Here is a 23,526-nt window from a genome sequence, read left to right as displayed (position 1 = left end):
TTTTCCCAGATGGATAATTAGGCCTACAGTTTGCAATTCCTTGATCAATTCTTTATTTTATGAATAAATGGCTCGTAGTAACATTTATGAAATGAAGTTTTAATAAATGGCTAAATAATGAAGAAATATTTAATGCAATAAAGTCAGTTCAGTCAGGGCTGCACTCACTCCCAACATTTAGTTAAATCTCTTATAATGACGGTGCTGCTATGTCAATAATCTAAAAAGATTTAAAACGTTGTGATGGAAAAATAAGATCACAAGTCAGACATAAATATATAGCGCATTGCAGTTGACACACAAAACCTTTTTACAATTCTCTTTGTTTATTAATGTCCAGAAAAATAAAATTATTTTCTTGATAAAATGTATATGAAGTGTATAGCTGCATAATGTAACACCTGATTTCCCTAAATAGCACTAAACACACATATTTATCAAAGCCTTGAAAGGCTGCATGTCAGATATGCCCCCTGGTTGCTTTTAGTTTTCAAATGTGTACATGTATTAACTCAATACTCACCATGTCTATACCAAATCTCCCAGTATGATTATATTGGAGAACCAGCTGTATCCTTTACTCCAGCACAAAATCACATTGATGACTTGTCAACACGCTGCTTCCGGCTTTACACGTCACACAAAATCTCCGCCCACTTTGGGCAAAGGCGGCTCTTGGATTGGCGGAATAATCTGGCTTTAGTTTAACGTACTACAAATCCCGGCAGTCATTGCGCAGCTTTAGGATGAATGAACGTGATGGCGTTTAGGACCATAAAAATTGACTGTACCAAGTTGTAGAACAGGGGTGATTTTTCTCGATTACACTAACCGCTTTCAGTATTCTTTCGGATAAGGAGGTCAGTGAAAAGTCTGATACAGTTTTTTTTGTAAGTGTTATGTCTTTTGAAACTGACAGCGATGAATGTGTAGTAATTGGGGCTGTTATATGTCCACTGGCATAATGGACTGCCCCAATTCCAGGGTAACCCAGAGAAACAAACAGTATGTGACAGCCACAGAGACCGCAGAGAGGTGAGAGATTAAAGACATTGATAGGGGAAACTCTGTATAAAAGTTATTAGTTAGAGGTGGGGGTTCATACAGAGGTGGGATTTATTGGGGTACTTACCAACTGACCTACTAACTGCCTTCCTCTATCCTTAAAACAGAAAGTGGAAAGAATAAGAACTTATCAATAAAATAATATTTTTGACTATAAATATAATTTATCCTTATTTAGATATAATGCGAGTGATCATTCATGAAGCTAAATAGGGAGTCACTCTTTATGCATTTATAATTATTTTCTAATATTCATTTAAACTTTTATATATATATATATATATATATATATATATATATATGTTTCAGTGTAAAATGTTTTGTCGTCCTTTCTTTTTTTTTAATAATAATCAACAAAAGTGAATTTCAGTGGCTGTTACATGGTCAATTGCAGTTCAGGTGACTAGAGCGGAGCTGGATACTTTCTACAAAGCGGCTTTGTGGTCTTAATTTTTACATTTGGTGTTCCATTAACTAAAACAAAAACAACTCATTTTTTTTTACTCATTTTATTACAATTCACTGCTTAGTGAACAAACTCCTCCTGTATGTATGGAGAGTAGATCTTGTAATATCCAATTTCTAATTTTGTTAGAGCCTAAATTGCACACGAAAGAAAAGTCACTTCCCAGGATTTCAAATATTATTATATTTAAATATCTCTCACATTCAATAAATATATGATCGTGAGCGCTGAAAAATACATAAAATAAAATGCAGAAATCCATACAGCTATATTTTGCTCTAGGCTGAAATGTGCCTCCATTTTGTCTCCCTGTCAATCCTCTTTATAAGCTTTTCTGTCATTGAACAGACAGTAGCATGTAGAGAAAACAGAAACAATTAAACGCACTTTCACATTTAATTTTCAGCAAATATTTGTTACAAGTTATTGAAGCTGTTGCAGTTTTGAATATACACCATTTTTTTCTGCGAAGCAACAGATTTATCAATTTTTGCACCAATTTTTCTGAAAGATAAATGTTCTGCTTCACTTTTCTGTTTCCTGCCATTCTAAATTTGGTGATCTTATGAAATGGAAATTCCTGTGAAAACTTGTGAAATTTCTTATAGAACATGTTAATAAATACGATCACTTTTAGAAATTTGAATAATAAAATAATGACAGAATTTAAAGGGACACTATAGTCACCAGAACAACTGGTTCTGGTGACTATAGTGTAATTTGGAAAAACGGCGCCTGAGAGTGGATATGATAACATTATACAAATATATTCGGGGCCAGTACAAACCATTATCTGGAAATCTATTCATAAACAGGGCTATACATAGGACACGAGGTCACACATTTAGGCTTGAAGAAAGGAGATTTCATCTAAGGCAAAGAAAAGGTTTTTTTTACAGTAAGAGCAATAAGGATATGGAATTCTTTGCCTGAGGTGGTTTTGTCAGAGTCTATACAGATGTTTACACTGCAATTGGATAAATACTTGCAAAAACATAACATACAGGGATATAATTTCTAATTAGTGGGGTAATAGCTGCTTGATCCAAGGAGACATCTGACTGCTATTTTGGGGTCAAGAAGGAATTTTTTCCTAGTTTGTTGCAAAATTGGAAGCGCTTCAGACTGGGTTTTTTTGCCTTCTTTTGGATAAACAGCAAAAGCATATGTGAGGAAGGCTGAACTTGATGGACGCAAGTCTCTTTTCAGCTATGTAACTATGTAACTATGTAGCTTATTGAATTTGTTCTGGTGAGTAGAACCATTACCTTCAGGCTTTCTGCTGTAAACACTGTCTTTTCAGAGAAAATGCAGTGTTTACATTACAGCCTAGTGATAACTTCACTGGCCACTCCTCAGATGGCTGTTAGAGATCCTTCCTGTGTCATGGCTGCCTAAAATGCATCCAAACATTCAGTGTCTCCTCCCTCTGCATGCAGACACTAAACTTTCCTCATAGAGATTCATTGATTCAATTCATCTCTATGAGGAGATGCTGATTGGCCAGGGCTGTGTTTGAATCATGCTGGCTCTGCCCCTAATCTGCCTCTTTGTCAGTCTCAGCCAATCCTACGGGGAAGCATTGTGATTGGATCAGGCCACCACTTCTGATGTCAGAAGACAGCTTGTTTTTCTGAGACAAACAGCATGCAGAGTTACAGCTTCAGGCTTGAATACAGTAAGATGTTGCTATATTTATAGAGGCATGAGGGGCCCAGGGTGGCTAGATGGTGGTTTTAACACTATAGGGTCAGAAATACATGTTTGTGTTCCTGACCCTATAGTGATCCTTTAAGTGTGAGTTATTAGATTGCTTTCATAATTAGCTCCCAATATTCCTGTTTCTCCTCCTCCAATGCAAGAAATTAACTTGATTGTGATATCATTTGCTAAATCTTTCATAGACACTTTTTGACAGACAGTTGTCTGGTGTGTCCAAAGGCGGGTAAACGGGGAACAAAGGCAGGACAGGACCCTAAAATTTGTCCGATCCCACCAAAAGCGGGATAGTTGGAGGGACTGAATTCCCAGACACCCATCTTGCTGCCTTCTCTGTGTTCCCACTAAGGGGGGGGGGGGGGATAAAGGGGAAGCTTTCGATGGGACCCTTTCATGGGTCGCGCATTGCGAGTAAAAGTAAGCACATTCCCAGGTTTCAATGTCAAACACTAGAAGGGTTATTCACTAAATTAAAAATGGCAACATTCAGCCTGAAATAGCTGTGACTATAGCGGGGTTGGAAAAAACTTTCCAGATCCACTACTTTTGCCTATGTTTTCCATTCAGATTTCACTTCACTTCAACTCTATCTTTAGTGAATAAGCACCTGAATGTTTCCTCTCCTATTATTTTACCTAAGGATCCTGTGCTAATATATATTCATTAATAGTATATAGTATGTATTCATTCTATATTAGTTGGTGTTTTTATTTCCTTTTGTTTTTAAACCGTTTAAGTGCTCAGATGGGAATCCATTCTTGTAACTGCTTAATTCACTTTACTATATTTCATGTAATATATTCTGCAATTTCTCTTTAAGACTGCCTTGCCTGAACAACCATGCCTGGAGATGTGAAAAATGACATGGAGAGGATTGGCCTCTTCAGTGAGATGACCTATATCAGCATTGGAGATAAATATGTCCCCCCTTGTTCAAGTAAGTAAACACTTCTTTAAGTTAGAGTATTCCTGCATACCGGTAGTTTAAAAAGAGCTTTTGACTCAGTGTAAGCCTCAATGCAGAATATATGCAGTTGAGGGCTTGCAAGTGAAATGAGCAAGGGATTCTTGGGTTTGTCCAATCTAAGAAAAAATTAGCACATGTGGACACATCCTCTAAATCCCAAATAAGCGAGGACAGTCCTGATTTTGAACTCTGTGCTCTGATTTTTTTATTTTTTTCTTGTCTCTTGTAGACTGAATGATGCTTCACTGATACTTTGAATCTGCACCAAAGATTAGTGGCTCATGAATATGTCTTAATGCTTTTTTTTTTTTTTTTAATAACCCCCATTGGAGGAATATAGAATGTTTGATTGTCATGCTATTTTTATGGAGTTTGCATTTTTTTCTGATTCTTCTGTATAGAATGAATTAGGACAGATCCAAAGTACTGGCCATGAACTTCCCAGTCAAGGACACAGTACACACATGGAGTCACTGTTTAAATGCATATTGTCACGCAGTGTCTGGAAGGGTAGTGGAGGGGAGAAATTTAGGACCCAAAATACTTCATAGTCTCTATCCCTGGGGCCAGCAAACCATGGCATATGCACAATGCATGGCACTCAAGATACCTTTGCATGGCACACAAGGCTGCCAGAGCCAAACGGGCTGGGGAGATCTAAGGATTCCAGTTGGACTTATATATTTACATATATTTGCTAATACCAACTGGGCGTGATTGCAGCAAGAAGTGATAGACAATTCTCAATTCATTTATTGCAGTACTGAGAGGAAGTGATCTCAGATTACTTCATCCCAGCGCCTGTGAAGGGAATTCCGCACTGGAGTAGAGCCGCCTGCAGCAGCCATCGAAGATCCTGCCACTGGCCAGTATCTGGCCAACCCTATCCCCACTGAACCCAGGGAAACCACCCACACACCTAGATATACACAGAGGTGCAGAAGAGGCCTCTCCCTCATACAAATAATACAAACAGCCCTCACAAACACACACACACAACACCACTAACAATTCACAACTACACAACCTCACAAACAGCCTCCCACATGCAGTAGCCCAAGCAGCCCCACATATTCACATAACACCACACACACAAGGCTACATATAAACCACACGCAATTTCACAGACAGCCCCGCATACACAACGCTCTTTCACACATTACATGAAACACAGCCCACATGCATACATACACATCATAAACAATACCTCAGTCTATTCATGCACATATACACTACAACATCCCTCATACGCACAAACACAACCCTACAAAGCAGCCCCCATAAATAACACACAAAATACGGCAACATGCACACACCAATTTAAAAATTGGACCAGCACACCAAAGGACTTCAAAGTCTTGTTTTGGCACATTACTAGTAGAAGATTGCCTACCCCTGCTCTGTCCACTCACCTCTCCTGTATTATTCAATTAACAGCAGGTAAATTCTCAGGCTGCTGACTCCTAGAAAAAGAAGTGTGTTTTATTTAAACTGCTAAGAGCAGGGCAGCAGTAAGCTTATCAGAGAAAACGTAGTTTGTTTATTAGGTTATTCTATCTGGGATAGTTAGGGTCGCTGAATGAATGCGATTGAAAAGCCAAGTGTGACATTTGTTCATTTATTGAATAAAACTGCTTCTTTGTGCAATTTCATGTCTGCGGCTGATTACACCTTAGAGGCCCCTGCTGTGTTTGCTGGAAACCGGTATCCTTTGTGGTTAATGTATCACAATATTAAACAAGAAGGGAAACACTTAATATCATTAATGTATTCCTCCTCCCCCCCCCCCCCCAGAACCATTTAATGAAGCTGCTAGTAAGAACAGGCAGATGATTCCTGGAGGGTCCAAGTCCATGGCTAATATAACAGGTGGCTACTTTGACGGCGAGTTCAAAAGAGTTTTTGAACGCGAATCCTATTCAGATCCACTGAGAGAGAGGAGGAAATACAAAATAGAACAAGCCAAGAAAAATCTCGGAAAGGCATTCCTTCCTACTAGTGGCGAGATAAAACCGTAAGTCGGAAAACAAAACATATTTTATTTTCCCCAATCCTTCATGGTAATGTGTCAATAAGGCCTTCTTCCAATCACTTGCTCTATTTTTACTTATTGTTAATGTAACCTTTAACTAACAGCTGCTAACAACAAGGGGACCATTGTTTGGCTTCTCTTACCTTATTGTATAGACTGTAGTGACCAGCTGTTAATTGTCAATGGTTACAGATAAGTTATACTCCAAGGTTGCAGTAAAATCAATTATACATTTTACACGATGAGTTGCTGCCTACAGATGTAACAAGAATCCTGATGAAGGGTAAAGACGTTGAGCTTTGTCCAAATTGCTGTTTTATATCTCTCTGGCATACAGATATAAATCTGTTTTCAGGTTATTTAAAAGTAGCCCAAAATTGTTGTTTAAAAATAAAATAAAAAATATGTTTGCCAATTCCAAAAGTTTTATATTTGCTTCTTCACAATTAACTAAGGATTCAGTTTGGCGGAAAAGTTATACATTCTAAAAGCCACAATGCATAATTCAGAGCTTATGGAGTCACACAGATTCTCCTTTTACTGATGTTTGTAATGTGGCCTTCTTTTAAGATCTGGACAAGGCAGCTTTTATGGTACTTTGGGTGGTCCAGTTCCTGCATTGAGCCCTGTACAAAAACCCCGAAAAGCCTACACAGCACCAGGAAAAAACTTTTACACCAATCCTTCAAAGCACGGGACTGGATATGGGTAAGAGTCTCAGATACTTGCCTTTCTTTTACATGGTCATTTTACAGGTCAGTTTTATGTTTCTCTTTTTTTCTACACAGTGAGCTCATTATATTTATTTCTTTTAAGGTACCCTAATGTAACCATAGGCAAGGAATACCCATATACCTCAGATGATTATGACAGATTGCGAGTTCTGATGAAGGTAAGTATTTGACCATGTCAGATTTATCACCCGTTTTAATGCCTGCCAGTGTTGTGAAATTATAAGCACACCTCTTCCAAACAGTAAAGGTAGTTTTAACCCCTTAAGGACACATGACATGTATGATATGTCATGATTCCCTTTTATTCCAGAAGTTTTGGTCCTTAAGGGATTAAATGACTAATTTCTAAAGTCAGAGTGGGGGACTTGTACTCTACCATTTAATTGCTAGCATTAGTATTCCAGAGATTGGGTAGGTGCATACTTGGTCCACATGGGCTGTGTTGAACAGCGTGGGGAAAGCCTCTATAAATACCATCTGGCCAGGTCTGTAAAAAAAGTCTCGGCAATGTTTTTGCTGGGGAACCAGGGGGCTCCCAGTGCCAGGATTGCCACCACAACCACTTACACATCTATAGGTCTCCCAGTGCCAGGAATTAGCTTATTGGTCAAGATTCCTGTCATCATTCACGTAATTTTCCCTCCCTCTCTTGTTTTGCCACTTTTCAGAAATCCGAAGCACTTCGGCAATTCGGAACTTCTGCAATTCGGTTTGATTCGGCACTTCCGAACTACCGAACTTCAGACATTCGTAAGCATCCGAATTGCACTAAATTCGTCCGAATGTACATTCGGAACGAAACAAATTGCACATGTCTAATAGATACAATGATTATGATTGACCTATTTTGGGGCATGTGCATGAAACTGGAGCTCTATCAGCTCCTTTTGTTATTCTGGCTCGGGATGTAACCTCTCTGATGAAGTTAGCAACTGACTGCTTGAGGCCTTAAATTGTAATACATTCCTACAGGTTATTCACTAAATCATATATTGACAGCAATTGATCAAAGAATTACAAATGTTTTATCAACATTTTAAATCCTGTTTATAGGGTTTTAATAACTCTTTTTTTACTTTGGTCTCCACAACACTCCATCATTCCACTCTCTTCGAATGTCTTATCCTTGTGTGCACATCCCTCCATAATCTTGCCCTTCTCTCTCACTACGCACTAAACTGTCTTCTTCCTCATTTTTACACTTACACCTATGTGTTCCTTCATGATTCTGATCATTTTCCCTCTTATCACTGGAATAAGCTGCTTCCCCGCATCTGATTTGACACCTCTCTATCATCTGTCAGCAAACTTCTAATCTCATAGACCTTCTTGCATAGTACCTTGTAGGAGGTTGAAGACTATGAGCAGGGTGATCCTCTCCTTTTGTACATGTATGTCTAATAATATTTCCCATTGTTTGCATAATTACCAGTGTTCTTCGTGTATAGATTTTAAAGCGCTCTGGAAAAAAATTAATAACCCTGCTACTTTTTTCCATCGGGGGTTAAACTATCACTCTTAATATAAACTGTAAAGTGTGTCATCTGTTGTCTCATTGTACCAAGCCACAGGCTTGCCCTAACCAGTATGTTAGTAGTGATTAAAAGGAATTTTCTTAGCATACTTTTTTTTTTTTTTGAGTTCAGAAGGAACACGACAGTCACAAACAAAAACTTAAAGGTGGTCCTTTAAGGCTAAATCTTTATCCGAAGGACTATTTTGATGAAAACCCCTACCACTCAGACAAACCCTTGCCGCCCCTGAAGGATAAGACCAAGAAAATAGGATCCGTGAAGCCCTTCATGCCAAGTTCACCAGGGAAACAAGTGGGTATACATGCATGCTTTATTTAAATAAATGTATCATATATTTTTCTATTTCTAATTATGCAATTTATCTGCTTTTCAATGGCACTTTTTATATTGTGACTTTCAGGCTTATCGATGCATAAATTGCTTTGTAAATTTAAATACACAGAGTTTATTCTCTAAACTATGAATTGTAACATATTGGACTCTGATAACTGATTTGGTAAAATTCTCCAAATCCGCTATAGTCGACTATTTGAACAACTTGACTATTTTAGCCCTGGTTTAGCTGTTAGCATAGTACCGTAATGTGATGTTTAGTAAATGAACCCAAGAATATTCATAAATTCTAGACTTCATTCTTAAAGCTATGAGGTAATCTCTAAAAGTGCTGATTTCTCAGGTTGTCAGTGAAAAATATTTGCCCACCCAGATGTAAAACATTTCAATGCAGATTGTGTAAAAGGAAATTTGAAAAAAGTTTGGACCTCACTAGCATCCTGAATATCACTGGTGGAGACAGCTTGTAAATTGACCTTTACCGCTAAAAGGATGAATGGTGTCACAGCCGAGTTAGGTTTATTTTTATTTTTTTACCAAGTTAGTATATACAAATCAACATTGCTTTAATTAGCTTACACACCATTCATTGTAACAACAATGATGAAGCTTTTAAGGACACATGACATATGTGACATGTCATGATTCCCTTTTATTCCAGAAGTTTGGTCTTTAAGGGGTCAAACCACTTAATCTATTCATTAGTGTTTATTTACTGATAAAAAAGGAGAGGATCACCCTGCTCATAGTCTTCAACCTCCTACTATGTGAGAAGGTCTATGAGTTTAGAAGCTTGCTGATAGATTATAGAGAGGTGTCAGATTAAATTTGGGGAGGCAGCTTATTCCAGTGGTAAGGGGCTAAAAAGGAAAATTAACATAATCATAAAGACACACATGGGTGTGAGTGTTGGGTAAAAGAAGTGGAAACGAGGGAGAAGACCGTTTGGTGTGTAGTGAGAGTGAACTTTATTTATTTTAAATTCAAACTTGCAACACAACATAGCCAATTGGGAAATTTAGGTGAGCTGGAGATTAGTTTTATATAGAATTTTTCCTCTACCTTTACTCCTCCTCCTAGACATCTGCAAGGTTATTTACTAAAGTGAGAATTCAAAGTGAATTTCAAATTTAATGGCAAAATTGCTGAATTAGAAACATTTTTCTAAGTCAACTATGCTTCTAGTTGGGCTACGTCTATTTTGAATTCTCACTTTTAGTGAATAACCTGCTGATGTCTCCTTTACTTTTTCTCCAGAGTCAGGGGACAGGCCACACACTTCTAGCAGCTTGACCACTACAATGGCATGAGTTATGGTGCTTAGACTGCACCTTTACATGAAACTATTGCAGAATATGAAACTTGTTTTTTAAATGCATTGTGTAGGTTTGTTACCTGGTGTTCTGCATCTGAGGATACCAGGACAATGTCTTTAACCCCTTAAGGACCAAACTTCTGGAATAAAAGGGAATCATGACATGTCACACATGTCATGTGTCTTTAAGGGGTTAAAGCAGCACATCTTTAAACATGCTCACATTGTTTAGCGAGCAGAGCTTCATCAGAGCTCTCTGCGTGGTTTTCTGTGTTGCGGCTGGCCAGAGAGGCAGTCAGTCAGCTGTGCTTGACACCAAGCTGACACACCATGTTACAGCTGACACTCATTATGGGCATCACTGGCAATGCCAGTAGATTTTCTCTCTACTGCAATTTTGTTTACTGCTGTGAAAGATAAAGTAACACTAAACATTTTCTGATCTCTAAATACTCTTGTGATTCTTTCTTCCTCATGATGGTGATATATTTTTCTATTTCTCTTGATAGCCAGGAGGAATGAAAGCTGGAACATTCAATCAATATCCTTCTCATTCCAATGACCTTTACAAAGCAAAGTCAGCAAAAAGTAAGATTAGTGCAAAAAGCGTAAAGCCATTCAACCCGCCAACTGGACCGAAATCCTATCCTATCCGAAGCATATTGGCATCGAATGTAGCAAAGTAAGTGCAAAGTCTGTAAAAACACTTTACCAAGTGACATTTCTATTGTGAACACCAAGAACGTGCCTAAAATTAATTTATGCAATAAATTCAAGGTAGTTGCTAACGTTATTGGTGCAAACCTTTAATGGGCAATCTAAGCACCAAGCATCTAAATGTAGTGGTTTAGGTGCAAAGATAATGTCCCTTTTTTGGACAATATAAAACATCGCCATTTTGAGATACGTCAATGTTTACATTTTTCCAAGAATATGCATCTACTGGCTATCAATTATGCCAAACGATCACTTTTCAGATTAAACCATTGGAAAACCGTTTATCCCGTAAAGGTAACATGGAGTCCAGACACACCTGCCCCCTTAATGCTTCAAAGGAAGTTAAGGGGGTGGGAGTGTTCTTTCCAAACGTAAATTATTTAAATCACTGATTTATTTTTTTATTTGAGAAGCACTGGATTGACAGATAACAGGGATTGTAGCACAGTACAGTTACTCGCAATGGGCGGCTTATCATAAGCTTCCAAGCCAAACCTTCCAGGTCAGTGAGACAGACTGGAAGAGCTTGAGGAGGCAATATGGATAGCAGTGACTAATCATGCTAATTAACACCAGAATAGATTGAAGACTTAGACAATTCTTTGTCAATACACCTATTTTTGATCTACAAGTCTTGATAAACTGAATGACCTAGAAAGTCTATTTACTTCGACATTTACATTACAGCATGTACAGCATATAAATGGTTATTCACTAAACCATACATTTCTGGCACTCTTAACGGAATTGCAAATGCAAGACCACAAAAAACCCCAAGTCAGTTATATTTCCAGCTGAGCCATTTAGACATAAAATGTATAGTTCTCTGGTGAGTTCCTGACAATTCATATTTCACTGGATAACTCTGTCAATCTTTAAAGGGGAACCATTACTTTTCTGAAAATTACACCAGTGAGTAAAACATTGAAATTCACCGATAACATGTGTTAACCACACACACACACACACACACACACACACACACACACACACACACACACACACACACACACACACAATGATGGGAGTTGCACTCCAGCTCTCCTGTGGATATTGCCCGGTGCTCAGCAGCACAAAATATACAATTCAAAGGGATGCTAGCACTCAGGGTCTTTAAATGTTCACCAAAAATAGAAAAAAACTTTTATTCCAGAGATCGACGTTTCAGTCCACCACTGTGGACTTTCATCAGGACTGAAACGTCGATCTCTGGAATAAAAGTTTTTTTCTATTTTTGGTGAACATTTAAAGACCCTGAGTGCTAGCATCCCTTTGAATTGTGTGTGTGTGTATGTATGTATATATAAAAATTAAATAACCGTTTAAGGACCAAACTTCTGGAATAAAAGGGAATCATGACATATCACACATGTCATGTGTCCTTAAGTGCCACTCTGTCCACATAATGATCTTATCACAAGTAAGTCCTTGGAGGTTTATTTGTCACAGAGTTCAATTTTAAATGGTTTGACCCTAATACTGTGTCCATGGTGCCTGTCACTGCCCCCCTTGTATTCCCCCTCAGCCACTGTGGTACAATAAAAATGAAAATCCAGCACACTCTCTGATCTACTAAACAGCAACTTTGGTGCGGACAGATTTTGTTAGTTTTTTACAAACAGCTAATCTAGGCAAAAAATAATAAGGGGGTTAGTTACATTAAATGATCAAACATTGCATAAACCTGCCACAATGTCAATGTAGCCCATCTTTGGCAGCTCCTACTCTAACAGACAAATGTCTGCTAAATGAGCTACTTACTTGGGGGAAAAAAAACCATCTGGAGTTCTCTGCAGTACAGGGCTAAATAGGGCCATGGGATGAGGCACCTGTAACAGGGAGGGGTACAAAACAATTGGTGTGGTTTGTCTTTAAGTACAAAATAATTATTATTTATGTTTGTTTTTAGTTTTTAACTTAATATAATATTATTATGTTTTACATAGTCTGATTTCAAAACTTTTACCATAATATGCTCTTTTGTAGGTCAGTCACCCCAATGAACTACAAAACCGTGAAATTAACAACGTATTAAATCCAAAGTGAATGAAAACTGCATACTGGCAAAGAGAACCACTGCTTACGTCTCTAAATAAATTCTGTTAGTAGTGTGGTGTTCCCTAAACATGTTTATGTATAAATACATGGCTATAATTTTTTTTAACCTGTTTTTTATGATGGCCTCTTATGCATAAGATGTATTTATCAAATCATATTCAACTGTGAAAAAATGGTCTTATTATTTGTGGATATCTATAATAACACACTGATTGTACACACAATAAATTTGTAAATTTTTAGCTATGCTCTTCCCATTGTGGTGTCATTTAGAGTGAACATGACATGGACCTCATAAAGGAATGGAAGAAGAAAAGGAGTAGAATAAAACCGGGTAGGAAAAAGTAGAGCATGCCGATATGTGAGCCAGGTAGATGGAGTGTAGGCGGATGGTATATGTAACCCTCAGAAATAAATCAAAATTCAGACTGATAATGCTGTAACAGCCACTTATGCAAAGTGAATGCATAACCGCTTACACCGTAATGTGAATGTAAATGTGTAAATGCAAAGACCTGCAGCAAAGCTCTTCTGAACAGTGAGAGGTAAAAGAGGGACACTATAATAGCCAGGGAGAATAGAAGATTGGTTGACTTAGTTTATAGACTTGTGTACACATTCATGAGATTAAATTAAAGGTAACACTCAAACAGTTTCTTTGAGTGACCAGGAAGCAAACCACGATTTGTCTTCTTGCCCTAGAATACGTTTTAAGCCAAGATTCACAAGGAAATGCTGCCACTATATATAAATTTATATAGTATTCAATAATCTGACATGGATCACAGAGTTAAAATTTTCTATAAATTAATGCCTTAGAATTTAAGTTAGTTTGCATATGGTCCTTACCACCTTCTCCTCCTGTACACCCAACTTCTTTTGTTGCAACTGCTTTAAAAAAATGTTTTCAATCTGTATTTTACTGAGGTAAAAATACACAAAAGTTTCACAAAATAAAGCACAGTGACCTAATTTGAAATAAAGTTAAAGTCAAGCAAAAATGCTAGATTAGAACAGTTATATAGCAGTAGCTATCATTGAAGTGTGATTAGTAATAAACATATTAAAAACCAAACTGCAGGATACTAGGCAAAGGATACAACAGACTATAAGAGGGGAAAAAGGGCTAGATACACAAGATGTTAAGTCAGCAAATGTTATGAAATATCCATCTGGGGAAAACAATCCTGGCTGTTCAGAATGTACATTAATTGATCAATGTGGCAACACACTTCCTTAATAGAACCATGCAACAAGAACATGGATGATTGCCCTCACGGACCAAGGCTAAATCCAAAGTCAGCACCTTGTGCTTACTGATCCGACAGCTCCTAGTGCCATGATCATTCTGCTTTGTGAGTCTATTTTATTTAATGGATATGTAACTTAATAGGACAGTGGAAGTTTTATCCAATTTTGCGGGCAGCCTAGCGAGTTAGGGAGTGATGGTGACCCCTGGTGCGTGCTCAGTGTGCCATGTGTGGACATTCACATATTGCATTGAATGCTTCCAAAAAAGTCATCTATCCAAACCCGGCGGATCTATACGCACACAACTACCTCCCGATACTGAAAACAGCAACAGAAGAACTACACAAATGGAACTCATACTATATGTCGTGGCTGGGAAGGGTGAATGCGGTTAAGATGACGCTATTACCCAAACTGCTATTCATATTCCAAACAATACCGATACTAGCCCCGCAAACGTTCTTCTTGACGCTAAAGACGGAAGTCCGCAGATTCATTTGGAAGGGCAGATCCCCACGTGTAGCACACTCCCAACTGATCCTACCTAAACTCCGAGGGGGCTTGGCGCTGCCGGATTTTGAGAAATATTACCACGCTGCACACCTTACGAGAATTATCAGCTGGTCGGTGTCTAGCGGCACCAAACCGTGGACCCAATTGGAATCGGACATGACCAAATGCGACCTCCGAACACTACCATGGATCCCTAAAACAGCGTACAGACACAAACACATCACCAATCCCTTTGTGGCGGCGACAATGCAAGTCTGGCACAGACAGGGCACGAAACATTACCTGACAACAGACCCGAGCCCACTCCTCCCTCTGAGGGGCAACCCGGACTTCCCAGCGGGAGAACTCGGCCCGACCCTGGGAGCGATAGGACAGAAACCAATCTTCCGCATGAAAGACGTCCTCCAACGCCCATTCATGATCCGCCCGCTGACTGAACTCTTCCCGGATCGACCACACACATTCATGCACACTCTGGCGAGAGCACACATAGCACAATACGCCCGATCCATCCCTCAAAAACCATCCCTCCTGAGAGACCCAACATCATTCGAACTCCTTTGCACACAGGACAAGGAACCACCACGAGCTATATCGCAGATTTACTCGGACCTGATCGCAAGCAGATATATACTGGCGCCCCCCTGCATCAGAAACTGGGAGGAAGACATAGACGAACCCATGACCGAGGCAGAATGGGACAAATCCATCACCCTGATACAGAAAACACCGGGTTCCGCACGCCTACAGGAAAACTCTTACAAAATATTCACCAGGTGGTACCTAACACCGTCAGCGCTCCACGCGAGAAACCCAGAAATACAAGACACCTGCTGGAGATGCGAAGAGGAGGTGGGCACGTTCGCACATATCTGGTGGTCCTGCTCCAGGATCCGTCCTTACTGGGAGACTATCCGTAAAACGATACAGGATGTAACAGACGAACTATTGCCGAGGACCTCGGCTGCCTTCCTCCTACACCGAACCACCATGTCAACACAGACATACGCCAGATCCATCATTCCCAGACTACTTAACGCAGCCAAGGCAACCATCCCCATATACTGGAAGCAGACCACCACACCCCCACTGCGACGATGGGTGGAGGAGGTGGAAGCTACACGGAAATTCGAGGACCTGAAAGCCAATACCCCAACACAAAGGGACCGCTACATAAAACGTTGGTTCCACTGGATAACACAGTAACCGCAGGAAGAGAGGGAGGGAGAAACACAGACCCGAGTGGGTATTCGGAAGGCCGCGGGGCGCGGTGAGCCGGAGCGGCAACGGGAGACAAGACATCCCCCCCCTCAACCTCTCCCACCCCTAACACTTCCAAAACGGACGAACACAGACTCCAACGCAAAAAGACCACGCTACCGAAAAGAGTGAAGACAATTAAACAACACACAAACACGACTACTCGCTACGGCGATCCCCACTGAGACACGGACAAACTAACACATCGAACAACCAACACGACCACACCCGAAACACGCTAAAACAAACACTACACAAAAAGAACACGCACACAAACACACTCACCCAACCCGGAGACCGAATATAAAACCGACGCAGAAAGAGGGGCCAACATGACAAGATACACAAAAGACCCAAGGACACAGTACTACTAGAAAACATAGACTCCGCACCACCCACCAGACCCCAACAAACCCTGCAAACTCTACAGTAGTAAGCACGGCGAGAGGCCGAGACGAGCGGGACTACTGCAGGGGCAAACAGGAGAGATAACATACAGGAGATATGTCACACACAACTACACAATACTACACTCTCATATAACGGCCAACTACACACAGCCATAAGTAAAAATCAACCGCAACATCAGCAATCCCAAAAGACGCGACGAATAGACGAAAACACTAGCACACGCAAAGCACACAGGGACTAACTAGACACAACAAATCCACAACAAGCTCCAAAAATGTACCTGGGTGCCCACCACAAAAAAAATCAAACAAAAAAACAAAAAAAACGTGCACATCCAGACATGCACAAATCGCACAGTATGACAGATAATTACAATGCATAAAGAATGCCAATCTCGCCTCTGCGTAGGCAACCAATGGCTTATAACGCTGTATTGAGACTCATGCCTCTGCGCAGGCACCTGCATGCTATAAAGAAAAAAAAAATGTTTGTTAACCTAGCTTTTGACACGACTACAATAAAAATATTTAAAACAAAAAACTAAAACACACAGCCGTAAAACTAACATGAGTACATAGGCCAGTTGACAACATGAACCAATCCGTTATGTCACGTTATACAGGCTAAGACTAATTCGCTTCTGCGTAAGCGACAAACTGTCTATACCTTCACTTACCAATGCTTATGCCCCTGCGTGGGCAAATATCTGCTTTACTATGACTCAGTTCGATATATGCGTTTATATTGTGACAACAATAAAGATATTCAAAACAAAAAAGTCATCTAGAGGCCTCCAAGGTTTTCCCCACCTCACTGACTCCTCCACAGGAGGAGCTGCTGGGAGGTAAGTAACAGCTTGCTGCTGCCCCCCCCCCCCCCCCCCCCCACTGCTCAGTACATGCCACTGGACCACCAGGGACTGTCATATCCCCCCCTTCCTGGCCAGGTAACAAGCAGGGAGGGGGAACTAAAAATATAAATATTAAAAATAAAAAATGCCTCCCCTCCTGCCCATTTTACACAAATTACGTCCCTTCACAAACAAACACACTATACAAACACACACACTGCATTCATTATATACACAAACTATACAAACACACACTCTGCATTCATTATATACACAAATTATACAAACACACACACACACACACTGCAGTATATACACACTACACAAACACACACTCTGCATTCATTATATACACACACAACTACACAAACTGCATTACATACAAAAACACACTCTGCATTATATACACTACATTATATACACACTACACAAACGCACTCTGCATTACATGCACACACTACACAAACACACACACTCTGCATTACATACACACACTACACAAACACACACACGTTGCATTCATTATATACACACACTATACAAACACACACTCTGCATTCATTATATACACAAACTATACAAACACACACACACTCTGCAGTATATACACACTACACAAACTGCATTATATACAAAAACACACTCTGCATTATATACACACACTACACACACTCTGCATTATATACACTACACAAACACACACTGCATTATATACACACACACTACACAAACGCACACACACTTTGCATTACATGCACACACTACACAAACACACACACACTTTGCATTACATGCACACACTACACAAACACACACACTTTGCATTCATTATATACACACACTATACAAACACACTCTGCATTCATTATATACACACACTACACAAACACACACACTTTGCATTCATTATATACACACACTATAGAAACACACACTCTGCATTCATTATATACTCACACTACATAAACAAACTACAAACTTTACGCACACTGCATTCACTTTACACACACTACACACTCACTGCATTCACTATACACACCACACAAACACACCCTGCATTCATTATATACACACCACACAAACACACCCTGCATTCATTATATACACACCACACAAACACACCCTGCATTCATTATATACACACCACACAAACGCACCCTGCATTCATTATATACACACCACACAAACGCACACTGCATCCACTACACACACACACAGCTCCCCTGTCTAAACACACTGCATCCACTACATGTGGCATGTATATTTTGTGCATTTACCTTTAGAAATAGTTAATTTTTTCAAAATGGTAAATGTACAGAATATCGGCAAGTTATCGGCTATCGGCCTGAAAGTTCACAGATTATGTAAAAAACCTATATCGGTCGATCCCTAGCTTACAGTATCTATATTTGTGTGGTATGATCACACCCTTACTTCTTACTTGTGGTGGTTCTCTGGCAAACAAAGTACTCTATAAATAATGAATACAATTACATTTTGATTCATGATTCATTCATACACAGCACACTTAGCTTAACTGTTCCTTTAATACATTCAACTGAAAGCTTGATTAATTTAGGTGTTCTATAACTATATCACTATATAGGCTGATATAAATGTAGGATTTTTAAAATGATTATCCATGACCAAGATATGTATTTAATTAGGATGGAGAAGCTATTGAAAAAAGTACTGATGACTTCAAGAGAATCTGGTCTCCCTGTATGGGGTTATTTTCTTCTCAGTCCATTCTGCTGAGACAACCCACATGCCTCTCCTCCAGCTAGTCAGGAGGTTCATAAAACCCTGATGAGGGGGCCGGTCTCTTGTTTGCCTGGCACTCTTTTTTCCCCTCCCCTACTTTCTACACTTTACGCTTTTCCTGCTATACTTTTTCCAGAATGTTACATGCCTCTTTTTGCCTTCCTTTTTTTCTTTTCTTTGCTCATTTTCTCCAATATTTTCTTAAAAAGCATTCATTAAAAACTAATTTAAAAAATAAAAAATATACATTTGTGTTTTCTGTCTTTTATTTCTGCCCGAAATAACAGCTTATAAAGTTTCATTCACAATGGACTTTTCTTGATAACCAGAATCCAATTATCCTGTGGCATTGTCACAAAGATGGTGATATGGATTTTACTTCTGAATGTTCTCCATTGTCCTCGGTACAAGTTTGCAATGCTGCTAGAGAGCTGGTATAGTTGACAGAAATATGGCCACTCACTCCGTGTTTATAGATGGCATAGCTCTTTAACCTTTCTTCTTTTAGCATCTTCTGAATTTCAATAATCTTTTTGTTACCTGGAAGAGAATTGCAGAATTAAAAAGTTGGAAATCCTAAATATACAAAACTTCAATGTGGCTATTTTAAACGTAGACACACACATTCATTTCTGTAGCTCAGGTTTGTATGTTTCTTGTTTTAATGAACATATCAAAATCAGAAGTGTACACAGAGTACAAGTTTGCCTTACACCAGTTATTTCTTCGTTTTTTGAGAACACCTGCATATTTAGCCAGTTATTTTAAAATTCATTTACATTAAAATGAAAAGCATGAGGGGGGCGGGACCTGACATCCAAGGTGGGCAGACATGTCCCGCTGTAGCTCTTGCTTAACCAAGCAAAATTTCAGTATTTAAAGCTATTAATCCGGCTACCAGAAGGTATTAAGCTTTTGCAAGACTGTTCTTACCGTCTAGTGCACCATATTAGAACTGGTCTGAAACATCTTGCTGAGCAGTAAACCCCCTGATCTTGAAACCTATCCCACGCTGATGGAGTGGAGAAGCCGCCGATATCGCAACTTGATATCGAAACTTGCTGTCCTACAGCCAGGAGCGCCCTCTCGTGGATTTGCTTCTCGTGGACTGTGATCACATTTGTGTGACCTTCTGGGCAGAGCTTAGTGCACGGGGCAATGTTTTCGCTATTATATTTGATTATTGTGCCTTTCTAGAGCACCTGCTTTATGGTTTAACACTGAATGGAGGGAGGGATAACACCAGCTACTTTAACCAATTCAATGAGATGAAATGATTATAATGCCTAGACCTAGAATGCCCTGCTACCCAAGAGTAGTGGTCATTTGAGTACATAGCTAATTTCCACAATTTGCTGTGTCCTGCTGCCCAAAAGTAGGGATTGATAGAGTACATAGCTAATTTTAACTACTTACTGTCTAGGCCCAGTAACCTGTCAGTGAGTGACTTTCACAGTAGCTACAAGGGCAGGGTCATGGTTTGCTGGAATGAAAAACCTATACCAGGTTATTTAATTTGTACATTCAACTTGTTCACAGTTATGATAGTCTTCTTAAAAAAATACTTCTGGGGTAAAATAACCCATTTTAATTAATTCTTACCAATATGTTCACTGTAAAAGTGAAACTTCTCTTGTAGATTGCACAATTTATATTTGAAAGCTCTGATTTGATGCTCCAGGGTTGCTATAGAACGTTCTCTCAATAATGCTTCTTCATTGAGTATTCTAATTCTGTCCTGTAACTGCAGAGTAGCTTTAAGCTGTTCCCCCAGTTCAACTTTGAGCATGTTATTTTCATGCTTAAGGTCATTGACCTGTTTCGCCTTGTCTTGATATTGCTGTTCTTTTTCACAATAACTAGACCACAGCATCATATTTTTTGCTCTTAGATCTTTTATTTCACAAAGAAGCTGCTCATTGCTGCTGTTGGATTTATACTGGTCACTATAGGAGACTCTTGGGAAATTTAATGTTTTCTGAGCCACAGATTCTAGATTTAATGTATGGTTGTTAAAACTTGCAAGCTCCAGACAGAATTCTTTTTGATGATCAGAGTCGTTAATTTGCATTCCCTTCACCGTCTGGCTTTGGGTCTGTGTTAATTGCTCTTTTAGTAGAATATTTTCCATTAATGCACGCCCTAATTTTAACTGCAGCTGCTGTTTGTCTTCAATGTGCGATAGTAAATGTTGCCGCGTAGTTTTCAGAAGTTCTGTTGTCCTATCTTTGTCATTGTTATTTGCCAACAAGTCTTTTTCGATTTCTCTTTCATGTAATGTTTTCATCAGCAATTGTCGCTCTGCCCGGAGAAGGTTCCTCTCATCCTCAATATGTTTTCGTTGATTGAGGAATTCTTCACATTTATTAATCACTTTGTCCATCTCTTTGATGTAGTATTTCCCGTCTTCTTCAGCTTGGGTCAGTTGTAGCTGAATTATATTTTTCTCTTCATTCAGCCTGTCCATATCCTTCAAGCAGTGTGTATTTTCTTCTGATAAGTACTGCGTCTGTAACCATGGCTGCTTTAATCTGTTACTGTACAGCTGATTTTGATCCCTGAATGATTGAGTCTGAACTTCTAATGGTTTGGAATTATAGAATTCTTGTACATTTAAGGTGTGATCAGTGTTGGATGCTTTGAATTCTGCTATTGCTCCTGCTTGAAAACCTTTCAAATGTTCAAGATTTTCCATTTTGCTTTGATATTTTTGTAAATGCATAGATCGTTTCTCTTCCTCTGAGATAGTTGAGAAGTCATTCAAGCAACATTGATTTTCATCGTCAATTCGATACACTGTGGATTCAGGGGGACAAGTCCAGCAGCCTCTGCACATATGGTCCTGTTGAACATTAGTGTTATAGTGATTAGTTTTATTCTGCAAAAGGACACTGATGTATAAACCTTTAGAAACACAGATTTTATTAAAATTACCATTGCATTTATCCTCCAAACTATGTGCTCCCTGCACAAGAAATACTGATCAACTGAATACAGCACAAGTTTACAAATGAGTATGATGAGGGTCGCAATTTAAAAATCCTAAAATCCTTACATCCATTTCATGGACACGGAGCCCATAATGAGCAATTACATTGTTTGCATGTCAACCCAATGACCCTGGTTTAGATAATAAGTTGTCAGCCATGAGAAATGTTATTTCTGGCCAAGCATGGCGACATCAAAAATGGGCTCTTGATGCGGACATGGGAAATTTTGATAAATATGCATATTAAATTTATGTTATGTAACATAAAGCAAAATACATATTTTATTAAACAAAGCAAATTGCACTGTGCCCCACTTCAGTGATTGTGTGTCTATGGGTGTCCAAATAGTCTAACAGTAAGTTCAGAGATCCAATGTAAGTTGTCAAACTGTTCCAAATGACTCTAGGAGGGTATCAAGGCACTCCTAGCACCATAAATACTACAGCAGGATGCAGTAGCTATGGTGCTTAGAGTGTTCCATTAAGTAAATAAATTGGTGCTGGAAGTAGGATAGAAAATAGAGAGAAGTGGAATGGGTAGCTGGGAGAGGAACTCTGCCGGGGGCAATGACAAGAGAAAGAACGAAAATATGTTGGGAAGGAGAAGTGGAATAAGGAAAAGTGACATACTGAAATTTCCTAAATTAACATAGATTATTATTATTGGTATTTATATACTGTACATACCACACATGCACTAACTTTGCCCATGCACATTCCTACATTCACACAAATACATTCCTATTGTTGTGGTAGCCTGTTATGCAGCAAATGGAATTTGTGCCTTAGCAGCATGCAAGCAAGGGGATGGACTGTGGTTACTTTGGGGATCCCAGAAATATTCTGACTCAGAAACAGTGGGGGCCACACAGAAAATAGCACCATAACCACTACAATAACATGTAGTGGTTATAGTGCTTAGTCTGCCCTTTTAAATACATGTGGCAATAGATTTTGACTAAATCTGTATGTTTTGTACATGAGAGAGGTGAATAGCCTTATTTTTGCAATAAAAATAAAAAGCTCATCCCATAGCTAACTTGTAGAAAGTTTAAAAAAGATTACAAACCGAGTATGTAAGAAGAATTTTAAAGTAATACCCTAAGCTTCATAATCCCTAATGGGCACCAACCAAGCGTAATTTATCAAACCATTTTAGCACTTGCCAAGGTCCCAATAGGTATCCCCACTGCATCAAGTCTCCAAAAACAGGAAAGCCAGATGCAGATGTTCATTCGTTGGGTGAGAGTGTCAGATGAGCACTCTCAAACAATGAATGAATTGAATCCTTTTCTCTAGTGAGCAAAACGAATATTTGGCTGCTCTAGCTCAGAGGAGTGGATGGAGTATGGTTGTCCACGGAACACAACTTGACAGATTCTTTGGGACAGCACCAGGGCACTCCATAGCCATAACCACCACAGAGAGCTGTAGTTGTTATGTTACTTGGAGTGTTCCTGTAATGAGCGTCAGAATTTAAAAAGATTAAACTAACATACCATATGTTCCTCTTTAGGTGTGCTGGTAATTTGCAATTTGAAATTATC

The 23,526-nt window shown here is 39.2% G+C and overlaps 2 protein-coding genes across 3 annotated transcripts in view; one reads left to right on the top strand and one right to left on the bottom strand.

The window, feature by feature from the left end:
• UFSP2 (UFM1 specific peptidase 2) overlaps positions 1–624 on the bottom strand; it is a 32,411-nt gene extending 31,787 nt beyond the window's left edge. Inside the window, exon 1 of the mRNA XM_063459991.1 lies at positions 524–624. Coding sequence (XP_063316061.1) covers positions 524–526 — 3 coding nt within the window. The 5' untranslated portion in view covers positions 527–624. The remainder of the gene's footprint in view (positions 1–523) is intronic.
• A 145-nt stretch (positions 625–769) lies between these two features.
• CFAP96 (cilia and flagella associated protein 96) lies at positions 770–13,196 on the top strand. 2 transcript variants are annotated; one of them, XM_063459990.1, is made up of 8 exons: positions 770–860; positions 4,071–4,187; positions 6,012–6,231; positions 6,820–6,957; positions 7,066–7,141; positions 8,630–8,809; positions 10,676–10,848; positions 12,870–13,196. In XM_063459990.1, the coding sequence occupies exons 2-8, from the start codon at positions 4,091–4,093 to the stop codon at positions 12,916–12,918; spliced, it is 933 nt and encodes a 310-aa protein (XP_063316060.1). In that variant the 5' UTR covers positions 770–860; positions 4,071–4,090; the 3' UTR covers positions 12,919–13,196. The 2 variants fall into 2 exon arrangements, with proteins under 2 accessions (XP_063316060.1, XP_063316059.1); XM_063459989.1 differs by lacking the exon at positions 770–860 and adding an exon at positions 965–1,035.
• Positions 13,197–23,526: the final 10,330 nt, after the last annotated feature.

This window comes from Pelobates fuscus, chromosome 6 (genome assembly GCF_036172605.1).
Source record: "Pelobates fuscus isolate aPelFus1 chromosome 6, aPelFus1.pri, whole genome shotgun sequence".
NCBI lineage: Eukaryota > Metazoa > Chordata > Amphibia > Anura > Pelobatidae > Pelobates > Pelobates fuscus.
Note: the sequence above shows the minus strand (reverse complement) of the source record. Positions and strands in the feature narration are given on the sequence as shown.

Coding starts and splice junctions, on each gene's coding strand:
- CFAP96 (XM_063459990.1), top strand. CDS start 4,091: ATGCCTGGAGATGTGAAAAATGACATGGAGAGGATTGGCCTCTTCAGT. Junction 4,188..6,011: donor ATATGTCCCCCCTTGTTCAA/GTAAGTAAACAC, acceptor CCCCCCCCCCAG/AACCATTTAATGAAGCTGCT. Junction 6,232..6,819: donor ACTAGTGGCGAGATAAAACC/GTAAGTCGGAAA, acceptor CCTTCTTTTAAG/ATCTGGACAAGGCAGCTTTT.